The 15,131-nt window shown below is 54.7% G+C and overlaps 1 protein-coding gene across 2 annotated transcripts in view; it reads right to left on the reverse strand.

Annotated features, from left to right (window-relative positions):
* Window positions 1–14,949, reverse strand: part of POLE (DNA polymerase epsilon, catalytic subunit) — a 33,858-nt gene extending 18,909 nt beyond the window's left edge. Inside the window, exons 1-21 of one of the 2 annotated variants that reach the window (XM_048821326.2) lie at window positions 14,826–14,949; window positions 14,601–14,736; window positions 14,279–14,359; window positions 13,172–13,216; window positions 11,988–12,080; window positions 11,448–11,602; window positions 10,675–10,816; window positions 10,216–10,296; window positions 9,789–9,896; window positions 9,147–9,257; window positions 8,815–8,900; window positions 7,910–8,029; window positions 6,997–7,129; window positions 6,190–6,303; window positions 5,263–5,475; window positions 4,018–4,125; window positions 3,235–3,363; window positions 2,865–2,967; window positions 2,586–2,732; window positions 1,581–1,726; window positions 13–161 (exon numbers count right to left, since the gene is read on the reverse strand). In XM_048821326.2, coding sequence (XP_048677283.2) covers window positions 13–161; window positions 1,581–1,726; window positions 2,586–2,732; window positions 2,865–2,967; window positions 3,235–3,363; window positions 4,018–4,125; window positions 5,263–5,475; window positions 6,190–6,303; window positions 6,997–7,129; window positions 7,910–8,029; window positions 8,815–8,900; window positions 9,147–9,257; window positions 9,789–9,896; window positions 10,216–10,296; window positions 10,675–10,816; window positions 11,448–11,602; window positions 11,988–12,080; window positions 13,172–13,216; window positions 14,279–14,359; window positions 14,601–14,736; window positions 14,826–14,890 — 2,465 coding nt within the window. In that variant the 5' untranslated portion in view covers window positions 14,891–14,949. Of the gene's footprint in view, window positions 1–12; window positions 162–1,580; window positions 1,727–2,585; window positions 2,733–2,864; window positions 2,968–3,234; window positions 3,364–4,017; window positions 4,126–5,262; window positions 5,476–6,189; window positions 6,304–6,996; window positions 7,156–7,909; window positions 8,043–8,814; window positions 8,901–9,146; window positions 9,258–9,788; window positions 9,897–10,215; window positions 10,297–10,674; window positions 10,817–11,447; window positions 11,603–11,987; window positions 12,081–13,171; window positions 13,217–14,278; window positions 14,360–14,600; window positions 14,737–14,825 lie in introns of both variants that reach the window. The other variant, XM_075120177.1, reaches the window with a different exon arrangement.
* Window positions 14,950–15,131: the final 182 nt, after the last annotated feature.

A 15,131-nucleotide genomic window follows, 5' to 3' on the forward strand; every position in this document is an offset into this window, starting at 1 on the left:
GGCAGCACCCACCCTTTGCGCATTACGTAGCCGTAGAAGGAGTTGAGGATACACTTATGCGCCAGCTGTAGGGAGTCATAGAGGATCTCCATGTTCTTGCAGCGCTTCACTTCGGTGGCGTCTCCCATCTCTGTGGCCGCAGACAGCTTCTTCTTCCACACCTGAGAGAGAGAGAAAGAGAGCACGCGCCACACACGGGTCAGAATGCTCCTGCCCAGCCGCTACAGACATTAGCAGCATCCAGTTATTCCCCAAGATAACAGCCCGCAGTAAGGCATGGGTGCTCTGGGATCAATTGCCTAGACTCTACATTCCTTTCACCGGGACCTAGGGAACAAGATCTCATGCTAGATGGAGAGGAGCTTTTCTGCTTCACCCTCAGCTGTGAAGGACACGATCCTCGCAGATGTCACACAACAGCAGCCGAGCTGCCTTCGATCAGCTCTGCCCCCATCTCATTGCACAGATGCCAGCAAACTGCAAAGGTGGGAGGAGACGGGATAAATCCAACAGCTGAGCCATATGGGTTGGCAGGGGCTTCTAGCCCACCCCTGTGCCTGGGGGCAGGACTGAGGCAATTACTAAAGATAAGCTGCAAAGCAAAAGATGGTTTGGGCCTTTGGTGAGCCCTTTTGGAGACAGACTCGAGGATCTTTCGTTTTTTCCTACATGCATTAGGAACATCCGGTCCCAACCGCCCTCTGCTGGACGGCCCAACTGGTGTTGGGACAGGAGCATGACATCACAAGAGGCGGACAGCTGACCTGCAGCTCTCTGGGCCCGGAAGTGAGGGGCTGCAGAGTCTTAGGCATCGTACAGCTCAGCAAAGGGAATAAAACCAATCGATGGGCTTTGATTCCCAGCCCCCATCTCTGTGCCATTCCCTTCGATGAGCACCCACAGCCCAGCCCCCATCTCCAGTAGCTGGGACTCCAAAGCCAGCTCACCCCAGTGCCTACAGTAAAATCCCTCTTGCTGTTTTGCTCTGCTGCAGCACTTCCCTGCCTCCAGGGAGGAGGGGAGCCGATCCCTGTCCCCTTTAGAGCAATTTGTATGCTTAGGGTCCCCCTCTCCCATCTCTCCCTCACCCAGCTCTCAGCCTTCCCCTCCCAGCCTGTCTCTAGTCTGCAGCCCTCTCACCTCATGGCTATCTCAGTTTAAATGTGCTGCCCCAAACTGAACCCAGGGCAAGGAAACAGGATGCCTGGATGCAGGGTTGGCTGAATCCCGGATGAACTAAACATGCAGCCACTCAGCTCACTGGTGTAGCAAGTGATTGGGTCTTGGAGCTGTTCATGCCTCACAGCTGCTGCTTACTGAGTAAGATGGATCAGTGGTGGGACCCAGGCGTGTCCCCTCAACCCTCCCGGAACTGCCACATGGAGGGACCCATCTCTGTTCTAAGCTTGGGTCCGATTCAGCAAGCTGGCCTCAGAGCTCCTGAGCACAGTGAGGTGAACAGCCAACCCTGGACGAACGAACAGCCTAGCTGCTTCTGGAAGCAGAGATCAGCTCTTCCAGAAAAGGGAACTCGTGGCTACCCCAGTGACACCCAGGACAGAGGGATCCGACCGCCACACCTTGTGCAGCCCCTTGAACTCGTAGCGACGGTCTCTGAAGGCTCGCACGGTGTCCACGTAGAACGAGTTCTCCCGCTGGCAGATGGTGGTGACGCGCTCCTCCACCTTGGTGACGTGCAGCTTCTTATAGGCCTTGCGGCAGTAATCTGTGCCAGAGAGACAGCAGAGGCAGCTTAGCCAGAGACCAGCACGCTCACAGGGGCGGCTCACCCCGACAGGTGGGCACAGGAGGAGGGCGGCAGCAACTAAGGTTTGCACGGGGCTGGCCATAACAGCAGAGAGAAACAGCACCTGCCAACACAGGGGTCAGGATGGGGTGCATACAAAAAGAGGGATGGTGCTCACCTCATGCTCCTCTCAAACCCAGGCTTGGCCTACAGCCCTGGAATAGGGGGATGGGTCTGCTAAACAGTGGCTCACAAGCAGTAAAAACGCTCACGGTGTTGACACTGCTATTCATCATTAGGTTTCAGAGTTAAAACTCATCAGAGATGAATGCAGCTGATCATGTCTCATACAGAATCCAGAGCACTGTCCACAGACTACAGCAGGGAGCCATGGAGGGTTTTCTTCACAACCCAAAGGGCTAGAAACTCACTGCCCAGCCCCAATGGGGGCCCTCAGAAGAGAGCTGGCGTAACAGCCTGCTGACAGCAGACATGATCTGTCTTGGCACGCAAAGTAACTCCAACTTCAGCAGCTAGGAAGAAGCAGCTGGTTACAAGAGACTCAGCACAGGGACAGAGAAGGGTGTAGGATGATAGATGGAAGGGAGAAAGCCAGTTGTGCCTGCGTAGCCAGTTTCTAAATTATAGTGCCATTACAAGCTGGCAGTGGGTTATCCCTTAGAGCCCGCAGATTGTACCAGCATGGACTAGGCAAAGAGGGGAAGCTAATCTGGAGAAATATCTTTAGGAGAAGCAACCCTTCAGCATCCCGATGGAGCAAACTGAACCACAAGGTGCCACGTGCTCAGACTTCGTGTCATTTTAAGCTAGTTCTCACCTGCCAGTCGCTTCTTCTCAAACTTGGCCTGTTCCTCGCGGGACAGCTCATGAAAAGCACGGGGCGGGCCATCCGGGTACAGCGGGGGCAGCTTCTCTGACTCCAGCTGCTGCTGGATGCGGTGGTACTCGCTGCGGCTCGCGGGCACTGCAAGGGAAGGACAGCCATGAGCATGTCTGAGCAGGAGTCAGGGCAGGACTGTTCCTAGGCCAGGCTCCAGGGTCTCCCTGCAGGTTAGCACAGCGAAGGAACCTCTGCAAGCAGCAGAGGAACACTCACTAAATTCCCCTCTCCACTGCCAGGTCATCCGGCGCTGGCAATTGGCACCTGGCTTGTTAAAGTCACAGGCAGCGCATGTGGCCTCGTCCACCATCGCTGAGGGCTGGAGAGAGAGAGAGAGAGAGAGAGAGAGATCAGAGAACCTGGCTCTAACCCCAGGCCTCTAGCAACTGGGTTCAGAGCTGCCTTTTCATAGGCTTCTTTCCTCTGACCCGCTGGCAGCCATATTTATAGCAGGCCCTGCCAAATGCCCGACTGTCAGTACCCAGCGCTGCTTCCGCACTTCCTCCTGAGCAGGGAGTTAGCTGCCCTGTCTTTGAGCTGTGTCCCACTGGGATGCAAACCCAGGAGGAGGCTGCCTGCTACCTACCTGCAGCCTGTTCGTAAGGATGATGTTGGGGTACATGGCCCCCACGTCCAGATGGTAAATGAGGGGACACTCGATCCGGTTAGGAATGTCCTTCAGGGAGTTCAGCTTGACTTTGATTTCATCACACACCTGCAGTGAGGGGAAGAGGCAGAAACCAAACAGGAGTGAATCAGCAACTGAGCAGAGCATACAGCACGGGCTCCCCTCCACAGGGACAAGTATGTCACTCAACTTTCACAGAATCATAGAATATCAGGGTTGGAAGGGACCTCAGGAAGTCATCTAGTCCAACCCCCTGCTCAAAGCAGGACCAATCCACAATTTTTGCCCCCGATCCCTAAATGGCCCCCTCAAGGATTGAACTCGCAACCCTGGGTTTAGCAGGCCAATGCTCAAACCACTGAGCTATCCCTCCTCCTACCTTCCCGTGACCACAGAGCGCACGAGGACCCGGAGAAAGAGCTAACGGCGCACGAAGCTTAGAATGGGCTGCGTTCTGATCTTCAGCAGCACTGATTCCCTTAGCCTCAGTCACAGGAGACAGTTTCTGACGTCAACTATTTAATACAACGGAAATGGGACCAGACATAGGTATGCGGGGGAGGGGGTCCAGGCAGGGAAGAGGTGAACTCAGGGCTGAAAATAGCTAAAGCGGTTATATGATGCTAACACACACAAACAGGAAATGGGCTTGTCTAGAGAAACGCCATGTACTACCTCCTACAGGCCCCAAGCCGTGTCACACCCCCACACAGGCAGGAATCAGGACTAGGTCCAAGCTACCTCCTGGAAGTTGGTGACTTGATCCAGTGGCAAACCTTCCTCCTCCTCGATGGCATGCCGGAGGGTTTTCTCTACACGCTGCAGCAGGAAGTCGAAGGCAACAGGGTTCTGGGGGGACATCAGAATGAGTAATTATGAGGCTGTCTCCGGCTCCTCTCACCCAACCTCCCTTGCTGGCCTGGGGGAGGAAAGCAACTACAAACTCCTACCGAGCTGCCCATTCTTCTGTCTGCTTTAGATGAGCCTAGGACAACAGAAGGCATCCATGCAAAAAGCCACTCTCCACACTGACCTACAGCTTACTCGAGGATGTGTTTCCCTCCCCGTGGTAAGGGCCATACATTTGCCTGTGATGAGGAAAGACAATCCAACCCAGGTTCTAACTGCACTGAAGGAGATGGGGGCACAAGCAGATTGTGAACAGTTAAGGTCACCAGCAGACCCTTGGCAGGCACTGTGCATCCTAGACCCAGATCCAGCCAGAGCCCTCCAGGCAAATGCAGCATTTCCCTACAAGGCTCTACAACTGCCATACCGTCTGCCACAAAGCTGGCATGAAACAGGAGGCTTCTCACAGCCGGAAAGCCATGTTCCCAGGATTATGAGCACACCCACACACCCCAGAGTTTCACCTGGGACAAAGCTGACCTAGTCGTCAGCTCCTAGTACACCCTTGCTGTCCCTAGAACCAAAGGGTCAGCTCTAACAAGGAGGTCCTCTTGTATTCAACCTACATGCCGCCCTATCTTCTGCAGCAGGAACGATCATTGTTGGGCTGACCTATTCCATAGCACTGGATCCATACACAGCACATTATACAGACCCCCGTCCCCAAGGATCATACAGTCTAAAAGCCCAACAAACTCACAGCGAGTGGCATGCACCCAGGACTGCAGGTGGAAAGGGAGGGTGGGCACAGGGAGTGCTGTGGAAAGCAGCACCCAGTTGAGAGTGGGTGAGAGACAAAGCAAGGAGAGGCATGGCTGAAGCAGGAGGGAGAGCAGGAGGATCCTGACGTTCCCTTTGGCTTGGCTGGTTAGTTCCAGCTGTGGAAAGGTTTTTGCCCGTCTGAGCCATGTCTGGATTCAGGGGCCCAGAGCCAGAGAATCCCAGCACAACAGAAAACACCAAGGAAAGTAACTACTAATGGCCGGGGAGAGGAGGGGAGGAGTCTCCAGATGGGCTCTCTACACCCCTCCCCACCCCAGAGATGGGGGCGAGGGGCGATCACACCTAGGCTCACACCATTTTAAAGCGGCAGGGGATGTCGCTGCGGAAGACCCCTGACTCTAGCGCCTCCACATGGCCCCCGACATAGGTCTCCGAGTCTAGCACATGCCCATCCTCTGTGAGCTTGTTGAACTCCTGCTCCTGCTTGTTGGGGAAGATGATGTTGGCGTGATAGGCCTGGACCATGAGCAGCGCCTCGCACAGCGTCCCTGAGCCTTTCCGTAGCACCTGCAGGGAGAGACATGGGGGCACTCAGCGTCAGGACACACAGCCAAGACCAAGCCACCCAGGGGAGCCAGCCCTGTCACAGCACCACGTGTCAATGGGACAAGGTGCTTGGCTTGGCAACTCCCAGCTTGTGGTAACAGTGGGGAGCAGAGAACACCCTGCCCCGGAAGGGGATCCCTTAGGTGCCTGTGAACAACACATGGAGTCTTGCAGACTGCACCTCTACTAGTGACTGGGAGAAGGCTGTGGCTGTTGCATTAAGGCTGACACTGCTGCCCGCCGGTAGGTGCCTGAACTTGCCCGTGCCCCGTCTCCCAGCCCTCCCATCACCGCCAGCATTCGCGCAACAGGGGGAGACTTCCTCAAAATTGCTAGCACAGACACAGGCACAGCTCCTGCACGGATCCCTGAGTTACTATGGCCTAGGAGAGTGCCCTCTACTGGGCAAACGCCCAGAGCCCCGTGTAACACTGGTGGGAGCCCGATCAGCACACGCCCCGAGGCTCAGAACTCCAGCTGAAGTTACTGGGAGCTGCCGGTGCTCAGCACCTCCGAGCACCGCAAGAGCCACAGCCACTACTGACAGACACGGGCGCCCACCAAGTCCACCCTCATGTCTCAGCCCCTCGGCAACAGGCATGGCCGCGTTCCACCGGCACAGAGCACTCAGCTCCTTTGCCCGCCCAGCACGGGCTCTGGCTCGTGAGCACTCACCTCGTCGGGCTCCATGGGGATGATGGTGCACAGGGCGAAGATGAACGGGTGCACGTACTTCATGTACATGTAGTAGGTAGCAACAGCGTCGGACACCGAGTAAGTGGCCAGTGTCTGATGGGAAACAGCAAAGAGCTGGATCAATTCAAGTGGAGCTCAGCACAGGAGACTAGCAGAGCGACGCCTGCCCCGTGCCTGTTCCCTGCTGCACATGCTACAGCCTGGGGGGGGGGGGGGGGGGCAGCGGGCAGTCACAGACCGTAAAGGCTGTCTGCGAGCTGTATGCTCAGAGGCCCCTCAGCTCTGAGGGGACGAGGAAAAGGGCCACTTGCCATGTAACTGCCCATATGCCCCATAGTGCTGGAAGTGGGGAGACTGCTTCCTGTCCACACAAATGCTCCATAGCTGATGACCAGCCCTGTCCATGTGTACACAGAGCCTTCCCCCTGCTTTAGTGGAAGTGAAGTTTTGCACCGTCACAGTACTTCTACGGCCCAAGTGCTTCACCTGCCGTAGATGAGTGACAGGTCCCCCGTTAGTGAAATCAACATGACAGCACCAGGAGGGATCCCCTCACCCCTGCCCCGGGCAGGCTCAGCTGATTACATGGGAACCCCATCCAAGGCTGCCAGAAATACAGGAGGCCAAAATGACCCTCCAGTTTCCTTCCATGCCCACTGCATTAGCCAAAGGCATTTATCCCCACCCAGAACTAGCCCAAATGATCAGTGATGCGGACCAGTGCCCCAGGCTTCCCGGGGCCCGTCTCCTGACCACTAGGTCCAGAGGCTGCAGAGCAGAGAGTACCTGAGGCTCTTCTGTAGCCATCCGGCACATCTCTTCGGGGTCCAGCTCTACCGGGTCGTAGCCCAGCTTTGCTTTGGCTGCTGCTTTCAGGTTGTGGCTTCCTACGGGGAGGTAACTGTCTCTCTTCACCCACCTGAGGAGAGGAACCAGAGCGCCGGCCTGTGAACGGAAGCCATGAGCCACTCTGCCCCAGGAAACCCTGAACCACACGGGCAGCACCTTTATAACTCAGACAAGTGGGGGGAGGGCCTTCATCCAAGGTACCAGGAGCCAGGCCTAGTGTAGGAAGGGGCTGGGCATCTCTGCCAGTGCCCTCAATTCTGCTCATCTGCATTCTCTGCTACCTCAAACCACCACCCAGCCCCAGCCCACCTCAGCCCACCTACATTAAATCACTGAGTGCAGGGGACGTGATCCTGGGACTGCCAGCAGGAGGAAGGTGGCTATCCGGACTGCAGATCCCATAGGAATGGGACTGACTAAAACACTCGTTCCTGTCACAGCTCCCTGTGGAGGATTTGCCTCGCTGCACAAATGTCCCTCCTGGGTCCCCGAGCTCAGACTGCAGGCTGAAATGTCATCACCCACCGGCTAGGCAATGAGACCAACCCCTCTGGGACTTGTCAGCGAAGCCAGAGCACTAGCAGACATCTCCTGAAAAGAAGGCTGCCAGGTCCAGGCCTTAGCTTGCTGCACCACCCAGACCCTAGCATGCCCAGCAATGGACATGGAACAGCCAAATAACGGACTGACCCACCAATGCAACGAGGCACTATGCATGAAGCCAGCGAGCAACGTCTCCTGAGGGGCAGCGTGCCAGCCAGTGTCCATGCTTCTCTGGGAACAGGAACTTTACAAAAGTGCTCCGCTACCCAGAGCCATAGGGGCACAGAATGGAGGCAGCGTCTGGTACCTTAGACAGTCCATGTGGATGCACTGGGAGGCTTTGTACTCCCCTTGGCTGTCCTTTTGGAATCCAATATCTTGGTACATATTCATTCCATGCACTGCTGCTCTGGCTTCCACAAAGGGCCTGGGGAGGAAGGCTGAGATAGTACAGAGGGTTCACAAACACAGGCACCTTCACCCCTCTTCCCCTGGAGAAGTGCTTTCAAACCTGGCTTCTTTTATAGACCATGTAAGCCAGAGCTCCTCCCTGCCCCCTTCCCTTTGCGGCTACAGTACAGAGTTTGGACCCTAAGAGTCCCCTTGGCACAGTGTTACACAGAGGATGGGCACGGCTATTCAGTGACATTCTATATCTGGATGCAGGACTCAATGATCAGTCAACCCAGGCTGGCTAGAGCTCCCCAGCTGCTCTCCTCTCCCCAGCTCACTCTGCAGTTTTCTTCGTCTCCTCTCTGTTCACTGCCCACCAGTTTTGGGATCAGCAGCATGTAAACATGGTGGTATTTACCCCAGAGACAAGATGCAGCTGTGCAGGTGGCAGAGCAGGGCTTGGAAAGCCAGAAGTGACTAGATTGGAACATCCAGGGTCACTGCTTCAAAGCTAGGAGCTGCTTCCCCACTGTGAGAGACGCAGCTCTGCACCCCACCTCCCCCACATTGCAGGACTCTGTAGTCTGGGGTCTGAGACCCACGGGCTTTGATCAGTCTCACAGCATGGAGAAAGAGCTCTTAAGAGAGGGTGTTCCAAGACAGAGCGTGGCTGAATACTCATCATGGATCGGAACAGCCTTGCACAGTCACCTTGTGACTCCCCGGAAATGAAGGAGGGACACATGGTCTAGTGCCTGCTCCTGGAACCCCCTGCCCCCAGCACAGGGACTGCCCTATGGTTTCCACTTCCATCCTTACCAGTCAAAGAAGTCCCCATTGTAAGTGACCATGATGGTGGGTTTGGTCTCCTGGACATGCTCAAACCACCTCTGGATTAAATGGGCCTGGATTTAAGAGAAAGGTGAGACGTGGATATAACGTAACCTACCCTCTGCTCTCCTTCTCGCAGGACCTGATCTGTTCTCGCGTGACTAAACACAGGAAACAAAAGCTGTTCATGTGTTGTGGCTGGCATTATGATCACATTGTAATCCCCAAAGGAAGCAGCCAACTCTCTCTGGCCTGCCTAGACCTCAGTAGATGACAGGTAGCAATTTGAATCTCTTGTCTTCCAAACCGAACCTACTCACCTCATCCAGCTCGTTAAAGACACAAAAGGGACCCTCATACTCCGGCTTGGGAGTGAATTCAAAATCTTCAATATCCTCAGAGACGATCTCCCTGTTTGTGATCAGGTAGCCCTAGGAGGCAGCAAAGGAGAAGGGCTAGTGAACGCCTGCACCGCAGTGCAGTGTCCTTGGGGAGAGCTCCACAGAGCCAGCTTGGCCAGTCCTTGGGGCTGAAGATGCTGGTGGTACATTAGCCAGTGCAATCAGATTGTTTTGGCCAGACAAGGACCTGTGTCTGTCACCAGGCTTGACAGGTTGGGAGGCCTCAACTCTGGCTCAGTGCTGGGGACTGGGAAGAGACAATGCTGTAGAGTCCTGGATTTTTCCCCACACCCTCCAAGGTATTGCTGCTTATCCAAAGAGGGGGCCCCCAGCCCCAGATAGGAGGAGTGCAAGGTTTTGTAAGAGAAGACTGAAAGGAAAGCCCTTGGGAGCCCTGCAGTCTCTGGTGTAGATATTAGTTTCACTCCCTGAGCCATTCCATAGACACTAAGCAATATGCAATAAGACAAAAAGGAAATAAGTTGGCTGAAGTCACGGGTGGGCTCGCAGCCTGACTGCTGCTGCAGTGTGTGGAAGCAGCAGCCCTGGCTGGACTGTTACCTGGCCATCAATCATGTAGGAGATCATCATGATCTGGTCTGTCTCTGCATCAGGGAACTTCAGGGGGAGCTTGGTGGTTTCAATGTCAAAGGCTAGCACAACAGGATCCTGAAAAAGACCAACACATCAAGGTCAGCATGGGAGCCTGGATACGGACAATGTGATTCCAGGCTAGCGCGAGCAGAGATAATGTTTGAGTGAAGTGAGGCAGAAACACTGCTTGATCACATCACCTCCTAATCAACCCAAGCAGCTACCTTGAGCCCATCCTCTAAGCTTGCATTATGATCCCTTTGAAGGCTGTGGTACAAGACCAGCCACGTTTGGGAAAACCTCACCATTTCACTGATGGAAGCCAACTTCAAGCAGAGAATAACCAGCCACGCAGGAGAGGCACAGACTGCCCCACCCTAATAGGAGCACTCACCGGACGCTCCACCAGGTCATCTCGGCGGGTGATTTCCGGAGGGTACATGCTGCCCCGATAGCGGACATTGTACCAATGAGCCTGTCGCAGCAGGAGAGAATCAGAGGAGCTGCGTTAACATGGCGTCTCCCAGTACCATGTGCTGGGTGTTGAACTGACACCTCATACATGCCATATGAAAGAAGGGCAGCACAGGCTAAGCGGCCAGAGCAGGGGCCTGGGCGTTAAGGATCCCAATTTCTGTCACTGGATCGAAATGTGGCCTTGGGCAAGCCATTTAGCTGCTGTGCCTCGGTTTCCACAGCTGAAAAACAGGGCTAACAGTAATTGCCGACATCACAGAGACTGACTCATTGCCATGGAGACCCTTGAATTTCCATCACCCTCAAGGGCACAGCACTAGAACAAATGTTCTACCCAGTTACAAGCCCCTCCTGGCACACCGGCCTCTTCACTCACCACATGAATCTTCAGGTCGATGGATAGACGGATGTGGTAGGGCACGTCGTACTCCCGCATGTCCACTATGTTGTCCATCTGGTTGACAGACCTCTTCGAGGACCCCTCATCATCCATGGTCAGGCTGCCACCAATTAGAGCACTGCAAGGCGCAGGGGAGAGGGATGGTTTAAATAATCAGTCTATGCACAGGTCTCAGACTCAGGGGGAATGAAGATAAGAAACAAACTGCAGCAGCTCTAGTCAGTGGGACCTGAACAGGACACTAGGAGGTGCAGCACCAGCAGATGTTAGGGCAGTCACCAGAAGGAACTCTTCCCTATTAATCCAGCAGCCAGCTTCACAAAAGGAAAAGAACAGTTATTTCCCTTAGGGTTACGGTGGTTCTTTGTGGTATTCTGTCTGTGCGGATCCCACTCAAGGTGCACATGCGTCTCATGTGCAAGAGATTTGCATGTATGAGGCTCACGCTCACCTTGAGTGGGATCTGCATGGACAAAGGAGAACTGGGACATTTGCTGTGGTCACCATGGCAAGCATCAGCTTAGGGAGTTCCCTCCCCATCCAGAGCAACTGACATAAGGACCTGTAAACTTAATACCGAGCAAAGGAAACAGAGCTAGAGTTAAACCCTTTCAGTCCTGATTAGAGAAGAGGTAGGTCTGGGTCACATGGGGAACACCTTGCTAAGCACAGTACAAGAACATAAGGGAATCCTGCTGGGCCCTGGGACCAACCCCTCAAGATGTATTGCCAAAGAGGAGAACATCTACCTGGACAGCATGGACGTGTAGGTGTCGCTCGCCTGGTCTCGCTCCCTGTTCTTCTTCACAGCAGGAGAGATTTCCCGCCGCACCTTCACCAGGTCATCCACAGTGTTGAAAGATAGCTTGATGTAGTTCTGCTTCAGGCCCACCAGGTGATTTGGCTACAAAGGGGCAGACCAGCCAATGAGGAAAAGATAGTGAGAATAGTGGGGAGAGACTGTACAAGCGAGAGGCAGTTAAGAAAGGAGATGGACCAAGACAGACAGCAGGAGTTGGGGAGATGGAGTGAGAAGAGACCACAGAACAAGGGGCTGAGGTGTGTGTGGATGGGGAGAAAGGTAAGGGACAGATAAAGTGCCTGTCAAGAGTCAACATTATTTCCCATGATCAATGTCCAGGCCCTATGCCTGGTATGTGCAGAATACAGGACTGGAATAGAGCATACAGACCTGCCCGCATCCCACTCTCCCCAGACTTGTACACCGCTCCCCCATTAGAGCTGTGCAACCTGCCAGCAACAGGGCAGGGGGCAGAGTAGTTACTCACCAAGTCCAGATCCTCTTTGGGAACCGTTTCCAGCTTTGCGATCTTACCCTGGTACTTCTTGGAGAGGAAGGAGGACACTTCCCGCTCGCAGCCCTGCACAGAGACTAGAGCTTCAAGAGGGCAGCCAAAACCCTGCTCATCAAAGCAGAACAGATTTGCAGATACTGTCTCACCTGGGGCTGTGTCCTGGACCTCTAGATGTTCAGGGGCTTTAATAGTGGCCTGACTGGAAACCAATCTCTTCCACCCTGGCAGAAGAGTTTGGTTTTGTTTGTTTTTTAAAATGTAAAACCCCAGAACTGTCAGCCAAGCCCACAATTTTGCAGCTAACCAGGTGAGTTCTCCACAGGGGCAGAGTGACAGGACAGTGAACCCTCAGCCACTTACTGGGCCATGAACAGGAACAAAAGGTGCATTTAGTCACAGGATTGTGTGCAGAAGCCAAAGAGGGCTGCTGATTAGGTGCTGAAGGGCTCGCTGAGCAAGAGTACCAGGTGGCTGGTACTTTGAGGGGCAGCTCATTCAGAAACACAAGCAACTCTCCCCTGAAACACATCGGAAAGATCATGTACATTTGGTATAGCTGCTTCCCATCTCCTTTCAGCTCGACAGCTCAACTAGCACAGCAACAAGCGCTGAATTCAATATTTTGTCATTTTAATGAATATTAATATTCATTTTAAAACATTTTTTTCAATTTATATTTTCACAGTTGCAGGCAAGTAGGCAAAGGTGACCAGCCAATTATTTCATGACAGGGGATGTTGAAATTCAAGTTTAAGCTTCATAACAGTTAAAACAGAAATTGTCAGCATCTCATGTCAAAATATACAAAGTAAACATCCTTAAATCAAACTCTAATGATTTTTCAAGCAGCAGTTTTCTTATTTGGCCTATTTGTAAATTTCGATTGTTAGCCATGGAAACATTTTTCGTTGGTTTGTGGGTGTTCAGCAAAAATCAGCATTTACCGATAAAAATCTGATCCCTCCAAGCCCAACTATAACCATGGATTTCTGTCTCCCTGGCTAGGACCTCACCCCAAGCTCTCTCAGGCAGTTAATGTGCTGCTGTCCCAGCCCCACACCTGCCTAACTCACATCCCTGATTCATAACCACGTCTGCCTCCACACTCTACCCGAAGCCCTGTTTGCCAGCCCCACAGCCATGGAGTCCATACCCACCTTCCGGGTTGCAATATAGAAGTATGGTTTATAGGGCAGGGCCACCTGGAAAAGAGCAGACACAGTCAGCATGGCACTGGGTAGGTGGAGAGAGGCACGTGGTTCAGCACATTACTCGCTATGTGTTAGTGTGAGAGACACAAACAGACCTCTGGTCTCTCTTTCTCTTGCACAGACAATAGTCTAACACACACCTTCCCATGTACCATTTGGTCCAGGGACACACCCCCCCCCCACCTCTGGCTCTCAAGCAGAGTCCAACAGGGGCCCTTCACACTCCAGCCTGTGCAGACAGATTTCCATGGCTGAGTAAATTGCCCACCTTAAAATCTAATCAAGAAGGAATTAAAGCATCTGGACGCCTAGGAAAAGCGGAACTCCTGAGCAAGAACATAGAAGAGACTATAGTAACACCCACCCACGCAGCAGCGAGGCACCACACAATGAGACCAGCACTGACCTCCTGCTACCACAGCCATCACTGGCCATTATGAGCAAACCTTGTGCGTATATCCTCACCTGCCTCTGACTGAGGCATCGGATACACAGCAATGCAGGCATATGTTATGCATGGGGCCCAATCCCACCTCCAGCCAACCACCCCTATTTACACCTGGCAGCACAGACGTGAGGCTAGAATGGTGATCAGACAGTTTCCTTAGCTGTATGCGGTGGTGTTGTAGCCATGTTGGCCCCAGGAGGTTAGAAAGACAAGATAGGTGAGGTAATCTTTTGGACAGTTGGTCCAATAAGAGATATTACCTTGCCCAGTTTGTCTCTCTGTTTCCTTAGTGTTACTCACAATGTCCTTTTAGGGATTAAAGGAGAACCAGGAAAGAGTCAACTGAACTGCAAGGCAACCTGCGGGGTCTGTACCCCTTAATGCAACCACCCAACTCCCTTCTGCGCCCTCTTTGTCAATGTGACTTGTGCCCTAAGGAGGAGCAGCCCTTTGGTGCTAATCCTCCGGTGTCAGTCAGGAAGTGGTTTTCAGTGTACAGCTCTGCAAAGTCTTCCCCCAAACCATGCAGCCAGACTCCTCTGTGCCCTCCAACAGCAGCTGCTCCCGCTCCTCCATCCTCTGCACCCAAGGTTAAAGGGATTCACCTTAAACCTGCTCCCATCCTCCTGGATGAAGTAATAATCCACACAGCTCACCAAGCGTTTATCATCGTCCAAGAGCTCTGTCTGGGAGAGGGGAAGACAGCACATCACAGCCCCCGCCCTAGGGCACAGAGCCCGAGAACCCCGCCCCGCCTCGCGCCCCAGACGCCCCCACGCCCAGCCTGTCCCGCTGTGCACCGCCACCACAGGCGGCCCCCGCTCAGCCCCCCACTTCCGTGCGGCCTCGTGAGCCCCCCGCCAACGGCATCGCCACGCGCCGCCCCACACCCCGTCCCCCTCGCTCGCCGGGCCCGGCCCCGCCTACCGGGTGCATGTTGATCAGCCAGCCCGTCTTCTCCCCCGGCTCCTTGGCCCGCTCGAACCCGAACTGCGCGTCCATCCGGTCGGTCCGCTGGCTGCGCTCCAGGCGCTTGAGGGCGGAGAGCCCGGAGCCATCGTCCCTGCGGAGAGCAGCGCGTCAGGCCGGGGCTGGCCGGGGAAGCCCCCCACCCCCGCCCACCCATCGCGCGGCCGCCCCGGCCCCCCTCACCGCGGGATGTCGGGGTCCCCGCCCGCGGGCTCGGCGCGGCGCCGCCCGCTGTTCCTCAGCACCATCCCGGGCCGGCAGCTCCCGGTCCCCGGCCGGCAGCGGAATTTCCCGCGCTGCGCCCAGCTCCCGCGAGATGTGCCTGACTCCGCCCCCTGCGCGGGCTCCGGGGCCAGTCTCCGCCTCCGGACGCTAGGCCAATCACAGGGCGCTCCTGGCGCACGCCCCTCCGAGAGCCAATGGGTGAGAGGACACCCTCTCCATCGGCCCGCCCCGCCCCAGGTAGGCCCCGCCCTGTAGCCACAACCC

The sequence above is a fragment of the Caretta caretta genome, chromosome 15 (assembly GCF_965140235.1).
Source record: "Caretta caretta isolate rCarCar2 chromosome 15, rCarCar1.hap1, whole genome shotgun sequence".
In the NCBI taxonomy this organism is placed as follows: domain Eukaryota; kingdom Metazoa; phylum Chordata; order Testudines; family Cheloniidae; genus Caretta; species Caretta caretta.